The sequence below is a fragment of the Syngnathus acus genome, chromosome 12 (assembly GCF_901709675.1).
Source record: "Syngnathus acus chromosome 12, fSynAcu1.2, whole genome shotgun sequence".
Classification (NCBI taxonomy): domain Eukaryota; kingdom Metazoa; phylum Chordata; class Actinopteri; order Syngnathiformes; family Syngnathidae; genus Syngnathus; species Syngnathus acus.
Genome location: NC_051097.1, coordinates 10,552,779 through 10,570,594, shown reverse-complemented (window position 1 = coordinate 10,570,594; position 17,816 = coordinate 10,552,779). Strand labels below are relative to the sequence as shown.

Here is a 17,816-nt window from a genome sequence, read left to right as displayed (position 1 = left end):
ATGTTAGATTTTCTTCACCATTTTCCTCGCCGTTTCGAAATAATCGCAATAACACGATTATGTTTTGTATGACTTCGATGTATGAGCGGTGTACCTCTGGTAGAGTGTTTATCTCTCAACTTGCATGTTGTGGGTTCAATCTCCATCCCTGGCGACCATGTCGACAACAGAGTCATTCTATCTATTATTATATCTCTTCTGACACCAAACATGCTTGAACAGTTTTTGCATCATGGAAATACAAATTAAAGTAACAATTGTTTTCCTATCCCAAGTCCTAGGTACCCAAGATGTACATGGCGACCAGACGATTTAACATGTGCGGTATCAGTGATCTTCCAGCTTTGTCCGCCAGAGGGCGCTATGAACGTCTCAATGGTTCAGCAGGAGCCCTCGCCAGTCGTGCTGTCCAACTGTACACAGAACAATTTACAGGTAAACAGCAGCTGTATTATTCTCCGATTGGCAGGAATGTTTCCACATTAAATATTTTCTGATCAAATTCGACCCACGTTTCCATTCAAAGGCAGCCAATTCAGGAATGGGTCAGAGGAAATGTAATTTTTGGTGATGCAAGTTGAAAAGCGTGATATTTCTTGGTGGTTACATCATGTTACATTTAACTGGAAAACTCTAGTGATAGCTTTCTGCATTTGCAGATTTACACACCCAAGAAGCATCAAAGGCTAAGTCCATCAGTCAGGTCCTAATAATTACCTTAGCATCTATTCAAATTTCAGTATGCGCAGCTATCAGTAACTTTGAATCCACGTGATATGGTATCACGCGTTACCCTACCATTCTCCCGACCATGTTTAAAGTTTTCCCATTCTGACCCGTTTGCAATAAAAGCAGGACAGTCCCCGAGGTCTTGTCGATACATAATTAAAAACAGGATACAGGCGGTCGGCCTCCCCGCGCCGTGCTCCATATAACATATGTCCAAACCATTAAGTGGGCCTTTTGTTCAACGCCGGATCCCACGTAGCATTAGCACTCGTTCAAATTGGCGTCCGTCATTCCATTTAAAGCCTAAAGGCCAAATAACGGTGCCTGATTACGTTTCACAGACAGTCTGGATTGGATTTTGCGTGACCAGCTTGTCAATTCCACTGATTCATCCTCCACCTGGACTGTGAGCTTTAGTGCATGATGGAGCAACCTAGCCGCTAACTGCGTCTGAGGGTTTCAAACAATTAATGAAAACGTGTAACATAAACGGAGGTTGTAAAAGTGGAACAAATAGTGATTACATGGGTCTAAATAAAGGCTTGTGGCAGTAGAGCTAATAAAAGACTCCAAATAAGGGCGGTTTATTAACACGTAGCTCGTAACAATGATCACTGGGCTAATGAAACTTAATCTGTCTGGAAGTCCTGACCTCATTTGATGCTTTATTAGCACTATTGATTTTTTTACAATCCAGCCTCAACCCAGTTAAAGTGGGGGTGGATGTTCGCATATCAGCTTTGTCCGTACGCCAACTAACATCAACGAATCCTCCACGGACAGATTAGCACTTGTATCATTCTGGATCGTTTTGGGGGTTGGCTCTTTCTCATCTCAAGAGATTAAAATTCACACTCAAAGCCGGATTTCACTCGTAAGTATGACTTTGACTGATAATCTGATTGTGATAATCCCAATCTTGATGCGTGTCATAATCCATGACTAGACATCTGACCAATAAGCACTCATTTAGCAGGCGCTAACTACAACAATATGACGTTTTTACAGCTAAGGCCTAAAGGCAACCCCCCCAGCTTCAAATCACATGACCTTCTTAAAAAGTGTCTTGCTATTGTTGGCTAGTCAAGTAATGAAAACAAAGTGGATGCTTCAGTGGAGGCGCCCAGCAACTGTTTTTGCAGAGCATTTGGTTACGTTCCGCTCACCTCCCGCCAATAATTCCTTCTGATGGAGAGGCGTACGTTGTTTAAGCTAACACCAGACGTGTTTATGCGGCGAGGCCTCCAGTAGCCCGACTAGTGTGACATCACCCGAAATCCCCCCAGCTGCTTGGCAGAGGCGTCCCGTCCGTGCAGCTGCTAACTTTAAACACCCCGATAGTTCTTTTTTTCTCTCTCATACGTCTGTTAAGTTCTTCTTGTATGTTGTCGGCTAAATCCATTTGACGACTATTAAGTTGAATCCCATTTGTCTTTTTTTGTTTTGTTTTTCTTTGCCTCTAACGGAGCTTTCCAGATTTCCATGAACTCATGCAGTAAACATTTGCTTGTAGGTTGCACGGTAATGTGTCATGTCGAGTTAATTTATGATGGCATTGTTGAAGAACACCACACACACACACACACAAGTGAAATTCTGTTGGAAAAAAGAAAATCAATTTCAAGTCTTATGTTTGCGCTGCAACTCCAGCGGATCGTGTTTGACTGCGAAAAACATTTGCCCTCCATAAATCGTCCCTCACCGTGTTAGCATTAGCATTCGTCCTCACTCATCCTTGGGATATTTTCCCCCCCACAAATATTTTTATTTGACAAACGGTGGACCCCACACAACAATCACTTGACGTTCCTGCTCAAATTTTTCCAAGTCCGCTTCCAAATCAGACCGCAGGCTTTTACAGCTGCTGGCTGAAAAGTGCTGAGTCGCCACTAACCTGGGCCAGCCGGAGTAGTCGCCACGCTGGCCGGCCCAGCCGGACATCTCCCATGGCGACGTCAGCTGGATTGAATGAGGCGAGCATCAGGGGGAACGTTGCAGTTATAATTCATCCGTGACACTTGTCAGCTGGATGTTATTACTTGGAAAGGAAATCGTGGGGGATGCGTTCCAGACCAACCCGCGACACGTGAAATTCTGAGACGACAATGTAAAAAAAAAAAAAAAAAAAAAATCTTGTAATTCTCTATAAATAAATACATTTGGTTCAGTGACAGTTTCCGAGGCCCGTTAAACTCTCGGGCCACGGGGTCGGCACCAGTGCGCCTCGGGCCACCGTGTTGAATGATTTGTCATTGGAAAATCCCCGTCACTAAGATCAATACGACATTTCATTTTTATACAGAATTCAATCTTGTTGAGGAACGGTCGCTTTGCCAAGCTCTTAAACAAACACTTTGCAGCCCAGAGCCATCGTTCAAGTGTCTGCGGCGGATTATTCCTCATATCTTTAAACACAAAAGAGATCCATATTAGTTCATGTTTGCGGCTCTGCTTCTGCTCAGTGTTTACGCCTCGCTGCCAGCCATGTGGGGGAAAAAAAAAATTGAATGCGACGCAATTTAACAATTTATTGAAACTATTTCCCTTGTAGCATTGTTACGCTCTCATTCTCAGTTGTAATATTTTAGCCCCATAGGTGATGTCAAAGTCAATTCAATCAATTACAGTATAAACGAGTCAATTGCAAAGAGCGTGTTTGTGTGTGTGGCCTCCGGGCCTTTTTGTGGCGGCTGCATAATTAAAGAGAATCTTAGTAAATATTTCAACAAAGTCCAGATGGAAAAGCCAATGCCTAAATGAGTGCTCCATCGACTTTATTTGTGTCACTGCTGTGCTTCGTCACTCTAGTAGAAGTACCGATACCTGACAAAAGTATTTGTAGCTTGTGCCTTGCCAATACTATTTATATAAGCTCCAGTGGTTTCAAGAGCCCAGCTTGATGTCCGTGACTCGCCTTTGCCGAAGCATGAGGTCATCTCTCGTCACCGTCCGGCGTTGTTGCTCAGCTGGAAGTAGTTGGAACGGCCTCACAGTGGTGACCTTTGACCTGTCGGGGTGTGGGGCGGCGTTTGGGGCCGCTCTGGCTTCATCTCTCTTGTGCTTTATGGCCCAAGGGGGACTGAGACCAAAAGGTCTTACTGTCTCTTTGTTACGCTGCCACGGCTACTGCAACTTTGAAACTTGCTTGCTTATTGTTTTGATTATTAAAATATTTGGAGGCATTTTTGTTTGCTATATATTTTACATATTTTACTTTGACTTGTGCTTCTCAAGTCGGCCTTTTTTTTCTTGCTTCAGGCTACGTGGTGCTTTAAAGTAGCGTGTGACCCGTTTGCCTGCTTGGGCTGGCGTCACCAGAGCCCGCGGAGAACATTTGACTTGATGAACGGTGACGTACAGTGACAGCAAATTTAGGTTGCCTCAACTCTCTTTTCAAACGCATGCGGCTTTTTTTTGCTGTGAAAGCTAATCAAATCCAGACATGTTGTTTGCTTTGCGTTTGTTGGCCCTCCTGCAATGAAAAGTGACAAATCCACTTAATCTGCTCTTTCCTACCGATTTAAAAGTCTGGTGATCAAATGAGGATTTTCCCAGAGGGGTGTCTTCTGTGCAAATGCAAAGCAGATGCATTAAAAACATTGATGCTAATTGTTGGTGCTAATCGCATTAAGTTGAACAACATGGCGGCAGCTGGTGGTCTGGAATCAGCTCAATCGGAGGGTCCCTTGTGGAACCTCGTACAGTAAGTCTTTTGGCCTGAACAAATTTCAACAAATTATCTTCAACCAAGTGAGCAGTGTGTGTTTAGACATTTTTGACAGTAGCAAAAGGCAGTCTACGGCCCACCAGCCATACTTTGCCCACCACGCCTCATCTGGCATGGACAGGACATGGCGAGCCGCTTAGTGAAGATCCTGGGTGTGGAGTTAATTAATGTGTCAGATGCGGAACAAGCGAAATCTGACATCACTCTCCTGCCATTCTTGTGTTTTCCCCCTCTCGACCGCAAGCGCTCCTCGCTCTCTCACGATTCCCAGGAACGCTGCGGTGTAGTCGCTAAGCGAGGAGACCAGCGAATGGCGCTATTAAAGCTTGGAGTGTGGAGCCACGAATCATTTATTTACCATAGTCTGTAACAAGACAAAGAATAATCGGCAAAGCATCGAAAGTGCATCGAGGATGTACTGTATGATGTTCTGAACACATCCCAGCTTCAGTGGGGAGGGGAGGGGGGTGGGGGACGCTTGAAGTGTGGAGGCAGCGGCTCTCTGACCTCACTTTTGAAAGACACTCACTCCCACTCTCTCGCCTCTCTCTAGTATTTCTGCATCCCGCTCTCAGTGGCAAAGCAGCCGAGCGGCAACAGCGAGGAGCCGACACCTTGCCGCGGAGGGACCATCATGCTGTCGTCGTCGTCCGTCCACGTGTGAGGGAGACTTTACCGCCAGGGACAAAAAGGCTGCATGGTAGGACAGCAACCATTTCATGAACACCTAATCTTGAAATGTGTGTTTTGAAATGAATTGAATTTTTCAAAATTGAATGAATAAAAATGTTAAATATCATTTTACAACTTGATTTTCCATAGAGCAATGCATGTTTTTTTGCTTTAAAGAACACCATTTAATTTGCAGTGCAGCAATTCTTTATACAAATATGATTATGATATTTCTCTCAACGCTCTATGAAACTTTCAAACTAATTATAATGAATACATTTGTTTAAAAATCAAAATAAAGGTAAATCTGCTTTGGGTAAACGTGCGTCCATGCTTTGGAATACAATGTTCTACCGAGTGCATTTTAGCCAATGAAACAGTTTTGTTATGGTCCAGAACCTGCGCATGAACAGAATTTATTACTATTTGACTACATTTAGCAGGAAATGGAGAAATCTGTTAATGAGCTCTTGCGTTGCCTCACTGAATGGCATTCAAATGACTTCCAGATGCAATTCGGCCGATTGGCAATCACAAGCTCTTTGTCACTTTTTAAAAACGGGAGATCGGATGCAGATGGCGGATGGGGCGAGTCGCACCGTTTGCCGGCTCCAACCTTTGCAGCTCCAACATTCCCGGCATCTCCTTTCCAGGCTGGAAAGTTCTCGTCCGTCTGCCAGAGTGTGGGAAGCGACGGCAATCTCTGGATTGTAGCTTACTGAAGTCGAGCAGCCGCATGTCTGCTTTTCATGCATCGTTAGCCTCGTGGATTTGCCATTTCAGCGTTCGCCAGTCCAAATCTTCAGCACCAGCCAGCACCTGACTGGACTTTGACCACACTGTCGGCGTCATAGGGTGGGTTCATCCCACTAAATTTGTTAGACAGAGTCACAGAGAGGTTCAAGCCAGCGATGGGGTGAAAGGCCAAGACAATAAAATCCAGAGAGGCCCCGGCCGCATACCTGCGCCTCGGCTCCGACTGTTTGGAAGAAATTACCGGCCGCGTTTAGCGGGGTGACAAAGGGGAGCGCTGACAGGCCCTCCGTCAAACAGTGCGGCAGTCCGAGACGCCGGAGAATGGTTTGATGCTCTTTCAGAAACGATTATTTTGTGGCTGGATTTGGCTAGAAAAATGTTCTTGACCATCCATTTTCTTTTTTCAAATTCAGCCTGATTTTCCATTCCAGATCGATCTACGTGAAGGTGAAGCATCATGGTCCCAAGAGTTCACACGTTCTGCCTCCTCGTGAGCGCCTTGCTCGGCTTCTCGTCCGCCGGCCTTGTGACAAAAATACTCCGGCATCGCCGCCACTTGCCTCAGGAGAACAACGTCACCTCATCTGGTGCGGACCGCCAGCCGGTGGTCTTTAACCATGTCTACAACATCAACGTCCCCGCTGGCCACCTGTGCTCTGTCGACCTGGACGCCACGGAGAGCACAGCGCCTACGGAAACGGCCGTCACCTCCGGCCGCTACCTTCCCGCCGACGGTGAGAGCCAGATCGTCTTCACCCACCGCATCAACATACCTCGCCGGGCCTGCGGCTGCGCCGCCGACCTGCCGCGAGTCCGAGACCTGCTGAGCCGCATCGAGATGCTGGAGGGCGAAGTGTCGGCGTTGAGGAGCCAGTGCGGGGGCGGCGCGAGCGTCTGCTGCGAAGCCCAGGCAGCGAGGAACGCGAGGAGCGGTCCGCTGTGCGGTGGCCACGGAAACTACAGCGCCGAGACGTGCCGATGCACGTGCGAGCCCGGCTGGAAGGGCAGCAACTGCACCGACATGGAGTGCCCTGAAAACTGCGAAGACCACGGCCATTGTGAGGACGGCAAGTGTGTCTGCGACGAGCCCTGGACCGGTTCCGACTGCTCCGAGCTGCTCTGCCTCAACGATTGCCTGGGTCACGGGCTGTGCGTCAATGGAAGCTGCCGCTGCGAGCCCGGATTTACCGGCGAGGACTGCGGACAGCTCAGCTGTCCCGCCGACTGCCACGGTAACGGCATCTGCGCGGATGGCCGTTGCGCATGCGCGGCGGGTTACGGCGGCGACGACTGCTCCCGCTTCGCTTGCCTGAATGACTGCAACAATCGAGGCGCCTGCTTCAACGGAATGTGCGTCTGCGACGACGCCTACCGAGGCGACGACTGCGCCCGCTTGGCGTGTCCCGACGACTGCAACGGCCGAGGCCAGTGCGTGGACGGGCGCTGCGCCTGCGACCTCGGCTTCCGAGGAGACAACTGCGGCGACCTTTCCTGTCCCAACGATTGCCTGCAGAGGGGGCGCTGCGTCAACGGGCAGTGCGTGTGCGACGAAGGCTTCGGCGGCGAGGACTGCGGCGTCAAAACCTGCCCGGCCAACTGCTACGGTCGCGGGGACTGCGTGGAGGGCCGCTGCGCGTGCCACGCCGGCTTCACCGGCGACGACTGCGCCCTGCTGAGCTGCCCCCGCAACTGTCGCAATCGCGGGCGCTGCCTGGACGGACAGTGCGTGTGCAATGAAGGCTTTGCCGGCGACGACTGCGGTCGTAAGGCTTGCCCCAACGACTGCCTGGCTCGAGGCCACTGCCGCGACGGCGTGTGCGTCTGTCAAGACGGCTACTCGGGCCGCGACTGCTCCCGGCTCACCTGTCCGGAGAAGTGCAACGGCAGGGGGCGCTGCGTCAAGGGAAAGTGCCAGTGTGAAAGCGGGTACGAAGGGGTAAGCTGTGCAGAGAGGAGCTGCCTCAACGGCTGCCACAACAGAGGACTCTGTGTCCAGGGTCAGTGCATCTGCGACGAAGGCTACATCGGAGAAGACTGCTCTGAAGGTAACCAAGGTTTCGTGTCTTCCTTTTATTGTCACATTCCCATATGTAGGTAGGCACTTTTAAATAACTCCACATTCTGTAATTTATTGCAAATCACTTTACGGCTCCTTGAAGCCACTTTCATAACCACTGCTTTAAATTGTCTTGCCTAATATATGGTTGGAAGTCTTTTTAAAATCGCTCCCCCCAAATATATTCTTGTGAGCACTTTTTTTTTTTTTTTGTCTTCGGCATCTCTTTCACTACTTCCAGATGTTTCTCTGGAGCTTGCATTAGCTTGTGCGCACTGGACCATGAGAACCTTTTTTTTTTTTTTTTCTTCCTCCCAGTGTCTCGTCCTAAGAATCTCACCGTGGGTGAAATCACCACGGAGACGGTGGACTTATCCTGGATCAACGACATGCTGGTGACCCAATACCTGGTCACGTATGTGCCCACCCAACCCGGCGGGCTCCTTTTGGACTTGACCGTGCCCGGAGACAAAAGCACGGCCACGCTCAACGAGCTGGAGCCGGGTTTGGAGTACAGCATCAAGGTCTACGCCATTCTGAGCAACGAGAGGAGTGTGCCGGTTAGCGCCAGCGTGGCCACAGGTACCCAAAAGCTATTATGTGGAAAAAAAAAAAAAAAAGACCAGTTCCCATCAATTCAACCTATTCTAAATTTAGCCTGTTCAGCTCATTTAGGAAAATTCCCAAATGTTTTTCCGATGGTTTTGGTTTGAATCTTCGCAGCTCTTCCGAAACCAAAAGCTTTGAGATTCAAGTCTGTGAACGAGACCTCCGTCGAGCTGGTGTGGGAGCAGCTCAACTTTCCCTACGATGGCTGGGAGATCCACTTCCGCAACATGGTGGGTTTCCTTTGAAAGCTTTCCCGGGATTTTATGAGTGCGAGGTGCTAAAGCGTGCCCTTTTCATGGAAATCTTTGCTCAGCACAATATGCCTTTGATTTAGTCGCCAGCGTTTCTTTTAACATATGGAAAATGATTTCGCATTCACTTGTCTGATTTTTGCATGTTTTTGGGTGTTCTTTCTTTTTTAAGAAAGAAGAAAATGGAAAGGTGGTGAGCACAGTTCCCTCATCTCAAAACCGCTTCCTCCAGTCTGGCCTGGGCCCGGGTCAGGACTACGAGGTGTCCATCAGCGTTATAAAGAACAACACCAGGGGTCCACCGACGATCCAACGAGTCACAACCAGTGAGTTATTTTTTACTTTTTTTTTTTTTTTGTAATTTGGGGAATTAGCTCCGTGACATTTGAACTTCCTGAATATTCCCCGGAGCATTCCGAAATAACTTCAAGGTCACGCCTGAGCTCAAGTCTGTCGTCAGACTTTTGTCTGGAACTATTAACTGTGTCTTTTGGATTCCATTTTGTCAACTTTGAACAAAGTGTTTGCCTTGGCTCTTTAAAGTCTTGACTCACCCCTTCAAAGTGTTGACCTCACCCGACGGTCTCTAATGACGCGACTCTTCCCGTCTGCAGACATTGACGCCCCGCAGCGGCTCCAAGTGTTGGACGTGAGCGATTCCTCGGCGCTGATCGGCTGGTCTGAGCCCGCGGCGCCGACGGACCGGGTGACGCTGCTTTACAAGCCCAGCCGAGCCTCCTCCGAGGGCGCCGAAGTGGAGATCTTCCTGCCGGACAAGCAGCACAGCCTGGAAGGCCTGAAGCCCGACACCGAGTACACGGTGTCACTGGTGGCCCGCAGCAAAAATGTCAGCAGTGAGCCGGCCACCGTCACCTTTACCACAGGTGGGCTCCATCCCGAAGCTTTGCTTCCGTGCTACTCGGATGACTAACGTGAGGGTGTGGTATGGCGTGAAGCTCTGGACGCCCCCCGGGAGTTGCTGGCCGTGCTGCAGACAGAAAACAGCATCACCCTGACGTGGCGCAACAATCAGGCCGACGTGGACAACTATCGTGTGAAATACAGCCCGCTGTCTGGCGCTGCCCACGGCGAGGAAGTGTTCCCGCGAGGACCGGGACAAAGCACCACGGCCACAATCACGGGTAAGTGTAGAGGGGAGGACAACACTTTTTTATTTATTTTTTTCACCTCTGGTGGCTGCCCAGGGCTAAAGCCAGGGACCGAGTACGGGATCGGCGTGACCAGCGTGAAGAATGAGCGGGAAAGCCTCCCAACCACCATAAACGCAGCGACGGGTGAGTGACATCATGATCCTGACGAAAAATCAGATTCATGACTGATGGTTTCCTTTCAGATCTGGACCCTCCCCAAGGTCTGGAGCAAGCCGAGTCTACGGAGACGTCCATCCGCATCAGATGGGAGAAGCCGCACGCCAAGGTGTCCCGATACCGGCTGGTGTACGTCTCCAGAGACGGACAAGTGGAGGAGGCGGAGATCCCCGCCTCGGAGACGACCTTCGTCTTGCCCGACCTAACGCCAGCAACGAGTTACACCGTCACCTTGACGGCCGAACGAGGCCACAGGATGAGCTCGCCGGTCACTCTGGTGGCATCCACAGGTACCGGGGGGGCACCGTAACCCATTGATTTCCTCACAGGTACTCTTGGAGCCCTTTGAACTTGGGGGAAGAAACATTTCTAGCCATGATTTGAATTCGTAAAACTTGAATGGAGGTCACTGAATGGATTGTTCATCCCTGGTCGAGGCTCCCAAGAAGTCAACTCAAGCGTGCAAAAATTGCAGTGATTGTGGTTTTGTTGGCCAGCAGAGGCAGCCAGGCCCTCAGCGAGCCCCTCAGCGGGCCCCTCAGCGGGCCCCTCAGCGGGCCCCTCAGCGGGCCCCTCAGCGGGGCCCTCAGCGGGGCCCTCAGCGGGGCCCTCAGCGGGGCCCTCAGCGAGGCCCTCAGCGAGGCCCTCAGCGAGGCCCTCAGCGAGGCCCTCCGTGGCCAACCTCACCTTCTCCGACATAACCTGGGACGGCTTCACGGCCTCCTGGAGCCCCTCGGGCGGCGACTTCGACAGCTTTGTGGTGGAGGTAACAAACTTGGACGATATGGCGCAGAGCCAGAACCTGAGCGTGTCGGGCGGCGCGCTCAGCCTGGGCCTGTGGGGCCTGAACACCAACACCACCTACATGGTGGTCCTGTACCCCCTCTACCGGGACACCTTTCTGGAGCCCGTGTACGGTCAAGCCACCACAGGTACCAGGTCCATTCCCGTGCCTTGCCACGCTAGCTTTTTATTCCCCTAACAAATTGCTCAATGATGTCATCAACATTCATGAAGCTTGGAATGAGCGTCAGTGCATGGCGATCATCGCGAGCATGCCCCTCAAGAAAAGGGAAGATATGCTTGCCTTTCAGAAATGTCAGCTCAAAGCTGAGTCTCGCTAACGTTTTGTGAAGTCTAACTATTTGCTGAGCTGCTCAAACAGCTTTGACTGATTTTCCTTCCAACTTTGTCTTTTGTTGTGGCGCATGCCGCGCATACATGGCCCTAACCTCATTGAATCACGCGTCTGCCTAACCACAACCGCAGAGAGAAAGCCCAAAGCGTCCCATTCTTCTATCAAAGTGCATGACGCTCAGCCCCGCCCCCTGCATCGATACGCTGCGAGGACTGCCAAAGCAAATCGATCTCGTTTCTCAAAAGCATCTTGTCGCAATCGTTTGAACAACTCGAGAGCATGATTGGTTCAGTCTCCTTTTGCTAAGCCGCACCCCCTTGGAAACGGAGACCATTGCAACGTGACAAAGAACAGAAATCCAAAACTAACCAAAGTCAACACAGAGCTGGATCAAATTTTGATCTAACGACGCTTTCTCCCTTCAGCGTCTCAGCCGTCGCTCGGTGAAATTAACGTGTCCAACGTGACGTCCGAGAGCTTCTCGGTGGTCTGGAACCACACCGAGGGCCCCTTGGACGGGTTTGTCCTGGAGATTATTGACTCCGATTGGCTGATGAAGCCGAGGGAGTACAACCTGTCCCGCTTCGCAACGGCACATCAGGTGTCGGGGCTGCGGCCCGCCTCGGACTATGTAACCTTCCTCTACGGGACGTACAAAGGAGCCCGAACGAGCGCTGTCAGTGTCGTTGCGACCACAGGTATTTTTTAAAATAATCGCCAGTGAGATTTTCGAAGAAAAAAATGGTGCTGTCGTCCCTGCGAAGGATCTCGTACGCTTCAAATCAATCGTCTTCCTGACTTCTGGGCTTGCATCGTATTGCTGACATCAGCAGTTTTTGGGTCGCGTGAGAAAGTCCTTTGACGGCCTTGCGGGGACGACATCACAGTGATGTAAAAAAAAAAAAAAAAAAAGCTTTAGTTTAACAAGCATCTCCTGTATATCTCTTTCTCCCCTCTCGTAGCGGAAGAGCCAGATTTGTCCCAGCTAGTTGTCGCTAACGTTACCTCGGACCGAGTGTCTCTGACGTGGCGGGCGGCTGCCAAGACGTTTGATAACTTTGTCGTAGAAGTCAGAGAGTCTGCTTTGCCCTCGCAGGCCATGGGTCAGGTTCTGCCGGGCCACGCGCGCTCCACGCTCATGGCCGGCCTTAAAGCCCGTACACACTACAATATAAAGCTGTACGCCAGCACCGGCGGCAGCAACACGCCGCCCCTATTCGCTGAGGCCACGACAGGTAGGCCCCTCCCACCACCACCACCACCGAGCCGCCCCTCAACCGCCATCTTCTTCTTTGTGTTCAGAGGATGCCCCCGTGTTGGGCCCGGTGAGCGCGCTGTCTAGCGGTCCGCATAACCTCAGCGTGAGCTGGACTATCGCGTCCGGCCACTTTGACGGCTTTGTTGTCCGTGTCGGTGACGCCGAGCAACAGTCTGAGGCGCGAGAGTTCAGTTTGCCCGGCACCGCCACAAACCTTACCGTCTCTGACCTGATGGACGCCACGAGCTATAACGTGGAAGTTTACGGCTTTTCCCACGGCCGCCGCACGCCCTCCACGCTTGTCCACGCCGTCACAGGTACCCTCCGGCTTCACGCCTTGCTCACTGCATGAAACCAAAATCCACAAAATCAGAGAGAACCAGAACAGGCCTTTCCCAAGACAACTTAAGTGACAAAAACAACCTCCTCGCACCTCCCTCCAGCACCTTTACCCAAAGTGGAAAACCTGACCATTTCCAACGTCACCCCCTTCGGCTTCCGTGCGTCGTGGAGCGTGAAGCAGCGGCAGCCGCGGGAAGACTCGGCGTGGTCCTCCTCCGGGGCTTTCAGCCACTTTAACCTAGTGGTGACTGACTCGGGATGGCTTCTGGAGCCTCAGGAGTTCAAGGTTCCGGGAAGCCAGAGCCACCTGGACGTCGGGGGGCTCATCACCGGGATAGGCTATGAGGTCAGGCTGACGGGCGTGTCAAAGGCGGGGCTCCTCTCTCGGCCCCTCACCGCGCTTGCCCTCACAGGTACCAACCGCAGGGAAAGCAACTACCTTGACTTCCAGTTCAAGTTCTGTGACCTCTGAGTCGTTGCTTGCTCAGTTTTTGTTTCTTTGTTTCAAGCTCGCCACACGGCAACGCCTCCGTTGATTTATTTGTTTTGAAGTCATGGAAGACGCCGGTCACTGGGCCCTGCCATGTTGCCATGTTTTGCTGCTGAGGCTTCTTCGTATTGCCGCCCGACCTGATTTATGACGAAGACTGGTTTCCGCTTGTCATTTGCTTTCAAGCGTCTATGACGCGGTCTTGGCAGGAGCAGGCATTGTGGCGCTCCTGTCCCTTTTTTTTTTTTTTTTTTTTTTTCCTTTCCCCCCAAATCAAATGCGGGCCAGCTGGTTGGTTTGCGTGCGTATTTGACAGCGTGTTTTCCTTCCGATGGTTTGAAAGGGACACTTGTGCTTCTATTCTCGGCATCAGCGTACGATGGGAGCTGGAGCTTGTTCCATTCTACTAACCCGGGGCTATCATTGAACCTGAGCTACAATTGGATGTAACAAAAAATATTGAACCTCTGAAATCGAATAAAAGGAGCCAAACTGTCAGAGGAAGGAAAACATTGAGCATGACGTTTGCGTCAATCTCTTTCATTGTCTTTGAATGTGCTGCAAGCGTGTCTGGCGGGAGGGAGGGAGGACGCATGGCACCAAACTGGGTTCCTCCCGTCTGAAAATGACTCAATTGAAACTCTCCGACAAGCTTTTTTGGCTCTTCCATTTTTCCTTACTTCCGCTCGGACTAACTTGCACTTGCATCCCGATCGGTGACCTCCGAGGAACCTTCTAATGTGTCTGTCTGAAGATCCCCAGTGGATGAACCAACCAACAAACTTTCCTTTCCGGCCCAGAGGCAGAACCCGAGGTGGAGCACCTCTTTGTCTCCGACATCACGGCCGACAGTTTCCGCGTGTCGTGGGCGGCGGACGAAGACCTCTTTGACAGATTTGTCATCAAACTACGGGACAGCAAAAGATTGGCCCGTCCTCAGGAGCACATTGTCCACGGTGCTGAGCGGACCAGGCTAATCACTGGACTCATGGCAGGCACAGAGTACGAAATTGAACTTTACGGCCTTTCTTTGGACCACCGCTCCCAACCGATCATTGGGGTTGCTCAGACAGGTACCCGACCCGAAATACACACCTCTCAAAACTAGATCTGCTGCTCCACACTAACCCCTTGAACCTGGATCTGCGTTTTGCATACTAAACTCTCAGACCTCCCAGAACTGGATCTGTTACCTCTGGAACCTCTCAAAAATGATTCAAACTAACTCCTTGAAGACCTCAGAACTTGATCTGTTTTTTTCTCTACTAACCTCTGCTTAGAACTGGATCCAATGGTTTTACATCAGCCTCTGGAACCTCATTCTTATAACTAACCTCTTCGAAACTTGTTCCAATGCCTTATTTGAACTTTTTGGGACCTCTCAGAACTGGATGGTTTGTACTAAACTCTGGAACCCTTCCAAACCAGATCCACTGCTCGTCTACTAATCTTTCGGAATCCTCTGGTCTCATCCTTTGGTTTTCCGCTAACCTCTGGATCAAGTTACCAATTGGTTTTCTTTGGTGGAGGCTTGCTGAGCCCGGACCACTTTGAGTCCTTGGACTTTTTCTCAAGTGCTTATAACTCCTTTTCCCTCCACCAGGCCTGACTACTCCAAAGGGCCTTCGTTTCTCCGACGTGACCGACTCGTCAGCCGTGGTCCACTGGTCCACGCCTCAGTCCGCAGTCGACAATTATCATATCACCTACGCGCCATTTGAAGGAGGTGAGGCTCGTGAGTCTCGGACAGGGATGAGGACTCGAGTCCTAATCCTTTCTTGTCCGCAGGAAACCCGATGAGCGTAACTGTGGACGGCGGGGTGCTGCAGGCTCTGCTGCCCAACATGAGTCCCGGCAGGATGTACCAGGTGACCATCAACGCGGTGAAGGGCCTGGAGGAGAGCGAGCCGAGCGGCGACGTCATAACCACTGGTTAGTCTACGCAGCCCTCGGGCCCCTGAGAAGATCTTCCAATGAGACCGTTGCTATGGATTACCCCGACAGCTTTGGACCGACCTCAAAGTCTGACGGCGCTTAACATCACAGACAGCTCGGCCCGGTTGCGATGGGAACCCCCCGTGGCTGCGGTGGACGGATACGTGATAACGTACAATTCCGAGTCAGGTTTGTCTGTTGTGCTGCTTGACTTGAAAATGTCTCCGTGTTGATTTGTGCCCCCCCCCCCCCATCAGCGGCCCCGATCGTGGAGCGTGTTTCTGGAACCGAGTTGCAGATAGGCTCGCTGCTTCCAGGCACTCTCTACTCAGTGGAACTCTTCGCCACCAGGGAGGCGCAGATGAGCGCGTCTGTGCTGACACAATTCACCACCAGTAGGCTCGGATGGAAATCAAATCAATCTTGTTGCAACTTTGCTAACCCAGATTTGTTCCCAGAGGTGGACCCCCCTCGAGATCTGGTGGCCGTCAACATTCAAACGGACTGCGCCACTCTGACATGGAGACCCCCGCAAACGGCCATTAGCGGTTACTCGCTCACCTTCTCCGCAGCAGATGGCACCACCCGGGTATGCCGCAAGTGGCCTTTGACACACTTACCGGTAATAATTTGTCGCAAATGATTTTGTAGGAAGTCATGCTGAGTTCCACCGCCTCTTCGTACAACATGGCCCAGCTGGCCAGGTCCACAGAGTACACGGTACACCTGCAAGCCATCGCCACAGCTGGGCGGAGCCAACACGGGACCACAGTCTTTAGCACAGGTCTTCGCCATCACGATCCCAAAGTCCTGTCAGTGCTGCATTCTGGTGGAAAACTGTTTCAAACTGTTTGATTTTTATTTTTTGCTTGTTTCCAGTGGGCCATCTGCATAATTACCCCAGAGACTGCGCTGAGCTCTTCCAGAATGGGGAAAACACATCTGGCGTGTATGCCATCTACGTGGCCGGCGTCGAGAGCCAGCTCATCCAGGTCTATTGCGACATGGAGACGGATGGCGGCGGATGGCTGGTGAGCATTTGAGCAGCAATGCCAGTGAATTTTTGCATTCATTTCTCTTCTCTGACAAGGAACCAAACCATGTTGCTCACTTCCACAGGTCTTCTTGAGACGGCAAAATGGAAGGCTCGAGTTCTTCAGGAACTGGAAGAACTATACCGCTGGTTTTGGGAACATGAACGACGAGTTCTGGCTGGGTACGTTTCTTCTCCCTCCGACTTGTTGAGGGTGTTACTGCTCGATGGTGTTGCCAGATCAGCTCGACCGTTGCAGGTCTGGGCAACCTTCACAAGATCACCGCCGCTGGCCAGTATGTGCTGCGCGTGGACCTGAGGGACGCCGGAGACATAGCCTACGCTCAATATGACAAGTTCTCCATTGCCGAGCCCAGAACGCGCTATAAGCTTTACATCGGCGCCTACAGTGGGACAGCAGGTAAGCTTTTTTTTTTTCTTTTCATCAATATAAGAAGCTTACAAGTGTCTTCCCTCATCAGGTGACTCCATGACGTACCACCAGGGCCGTCCTTTCTCCACTTTCGACAACGATAATGACATCGCCGTCACCAACTGCGCTTTGTCCTACAAGGGAGCCTTCTGGTACAAAAACTGCCATCGTGTCAACCTGATGGGAAAATATGGAGACAAAAGTCACAGTAAGGTGCGTCAACTCGCAGAGACGTACGAGCGGTGAGCACGCAAGCTCCTTAAGTTGACTAATGATTTTGTTGTGATGGTTGCGGTCCACAGGGCGTCAACTGGTTCCACTGGAAGGGCCACGAAACCTCCATCGAGTTTGCCGAGATGAAACTCCGACCGGCCAACTTTGGGAATCCTGAGAGCAGGAGGAAAAGATCGTAGAGTCGCACGTGAGGACTCAGCTCCTTGCCTAAAACACACACATCCACATTCAGTTCGACGCTCGGGCCCATCCCTCCAGGGACAAAGGGCTTATTTGTTCACCATATATTTGTTCGCCATCTATTTGGTACATTATCCACATGATCATCATTGGCCTGTAATGTTAAATTTGAACCTGAACTCTGCATTAGTGATCGTTAAATTGAGCTTTATTTACTGAGTAGGAGGCACTGTAGAATGTCAAAGAAAAGTGCATGTCATTTCCATTGATAGCCACTAGGTGGCAGTGTTCACCAGTTTCTACCATTACTTTAACTACGTCGCCGATAAAGTATACTGGTTATGTTACACACAAATAAATAAATAAATAAATAAATGAATGAACAGACATTTGATTACCTAAAATCTGTTTTTGAGATTTTTGTGGAAACTTTGGTGCAGTGTGAGCTGATCTTTTGGATTAAGGATAAGGTTTGGGGTTAGGGTTAGCGTCCACTGGACTCTTTGTATGGGGTGGGACCCAGAGCTCATGTATACCTTTTGTTGACAATTTATGAACACTTAATGTACTTTCTGTTTTCTCTTTATGGATCATAGTGTCGTAAGCGAGATGGCACGGCGTACATAAAGCACATTTGAGTGATTG

At 50.7% G+C, this 17,816-nt stretch overlaps 1 protein-coding gene across 5 annotated transcripts; it reads left to right on the top strand.

Annotated features, from left to right (window-relative positions):
• The first annotated feature begins 140 nt into the window (after window positions 1-140).
• Window positions 141-17,816, top strand: LOC119131326 (tenascin-like). 5 transcript variants are annotated; one of them, XM_037265663.1, is made up of 27 exons: window positions 141-435; window positions 5,010-5,156; window positions 6,316-7,929; window positions 8,259-8,522; window positions 8,664-8,779; window positions 8,973-9,126; window positions 9,415-9,684; window positions 9,757-9,942; window positions 10,006-10,095; window positions 10,155-10,418; window positions 10,626-11,060; window positions 11,692-11,964; window positions 12,229-12,501; window positions 12,569-12,841; window positions 12,968-13,279; window positions 14,157-14,429; window positions 14,960-15,082; window positions 15,145-15,288; window positions 15,361-15,480; window positions 15,549-15,686; window positions 15,750-15,880; window positions 15,943-16,075; window positions 16,171-16,322; window positions 16,411-16,507; window positions 16,584-16,745; window positions 16,807-16,970; window positions 17,060-17,816. In XM_037265663.1, the coding sequence occupies exons 3-27, from the start codon at window positions 6,342-6,344 to the stop codon at window positions 17,168-17,170; spliced, it is 6,246 nt and encodes a 2,081-aa protein (XP_037121558.1). In that variant the 5' UTR covers window positions 141-435; window positions 5,010-5,156; window positions 6,316-6,341; the 3' UTR covers window positions 17,171-17,816. The 5 variants fall into 5 exon arrangements, with proteins under 5 accessions (XP_037121558.1, XP_037121557.1, XP_037121559.1 ...); XM_037265662.1 differs by lacking the exon at window positions 141-435 and having other exon boundaries at window positions 4,940-5,156; XM_037265664.1 differs by lacking the exons at window positions 141-435; window positions 11,692-11,964; window positions 12,229-12,501; window positions 12,569-12,841; window positions 12,968-13,279 and having other exon boundaries at window positions 4,945-5,156.

Bases quoted from the DNA above. Each gene is read 5' to 3' on its own strand.
- LOC119131326 (XM_037265663.1), top strand. From the start codon at position 6,342: ATGGTCCCAAGAGTTCACACGTTCTGCCTCCTCGTGAGCGCCTTGCTC. The intron at 10,419-10,625 runs GTACCGGGGGGG...TTTGTTGGCCAG, and splicing joins CACTCTGGTGGCATCCACAG to CAGAGGCAGCCAGGCCCTCA. The intron at 15,289-15,360 runs GTTAGTCTACGC...TTACCCCGACAG, and splicing joins CGGCGACGTCATAACCACTG to CTTTGGACCGACCTCAAAGT.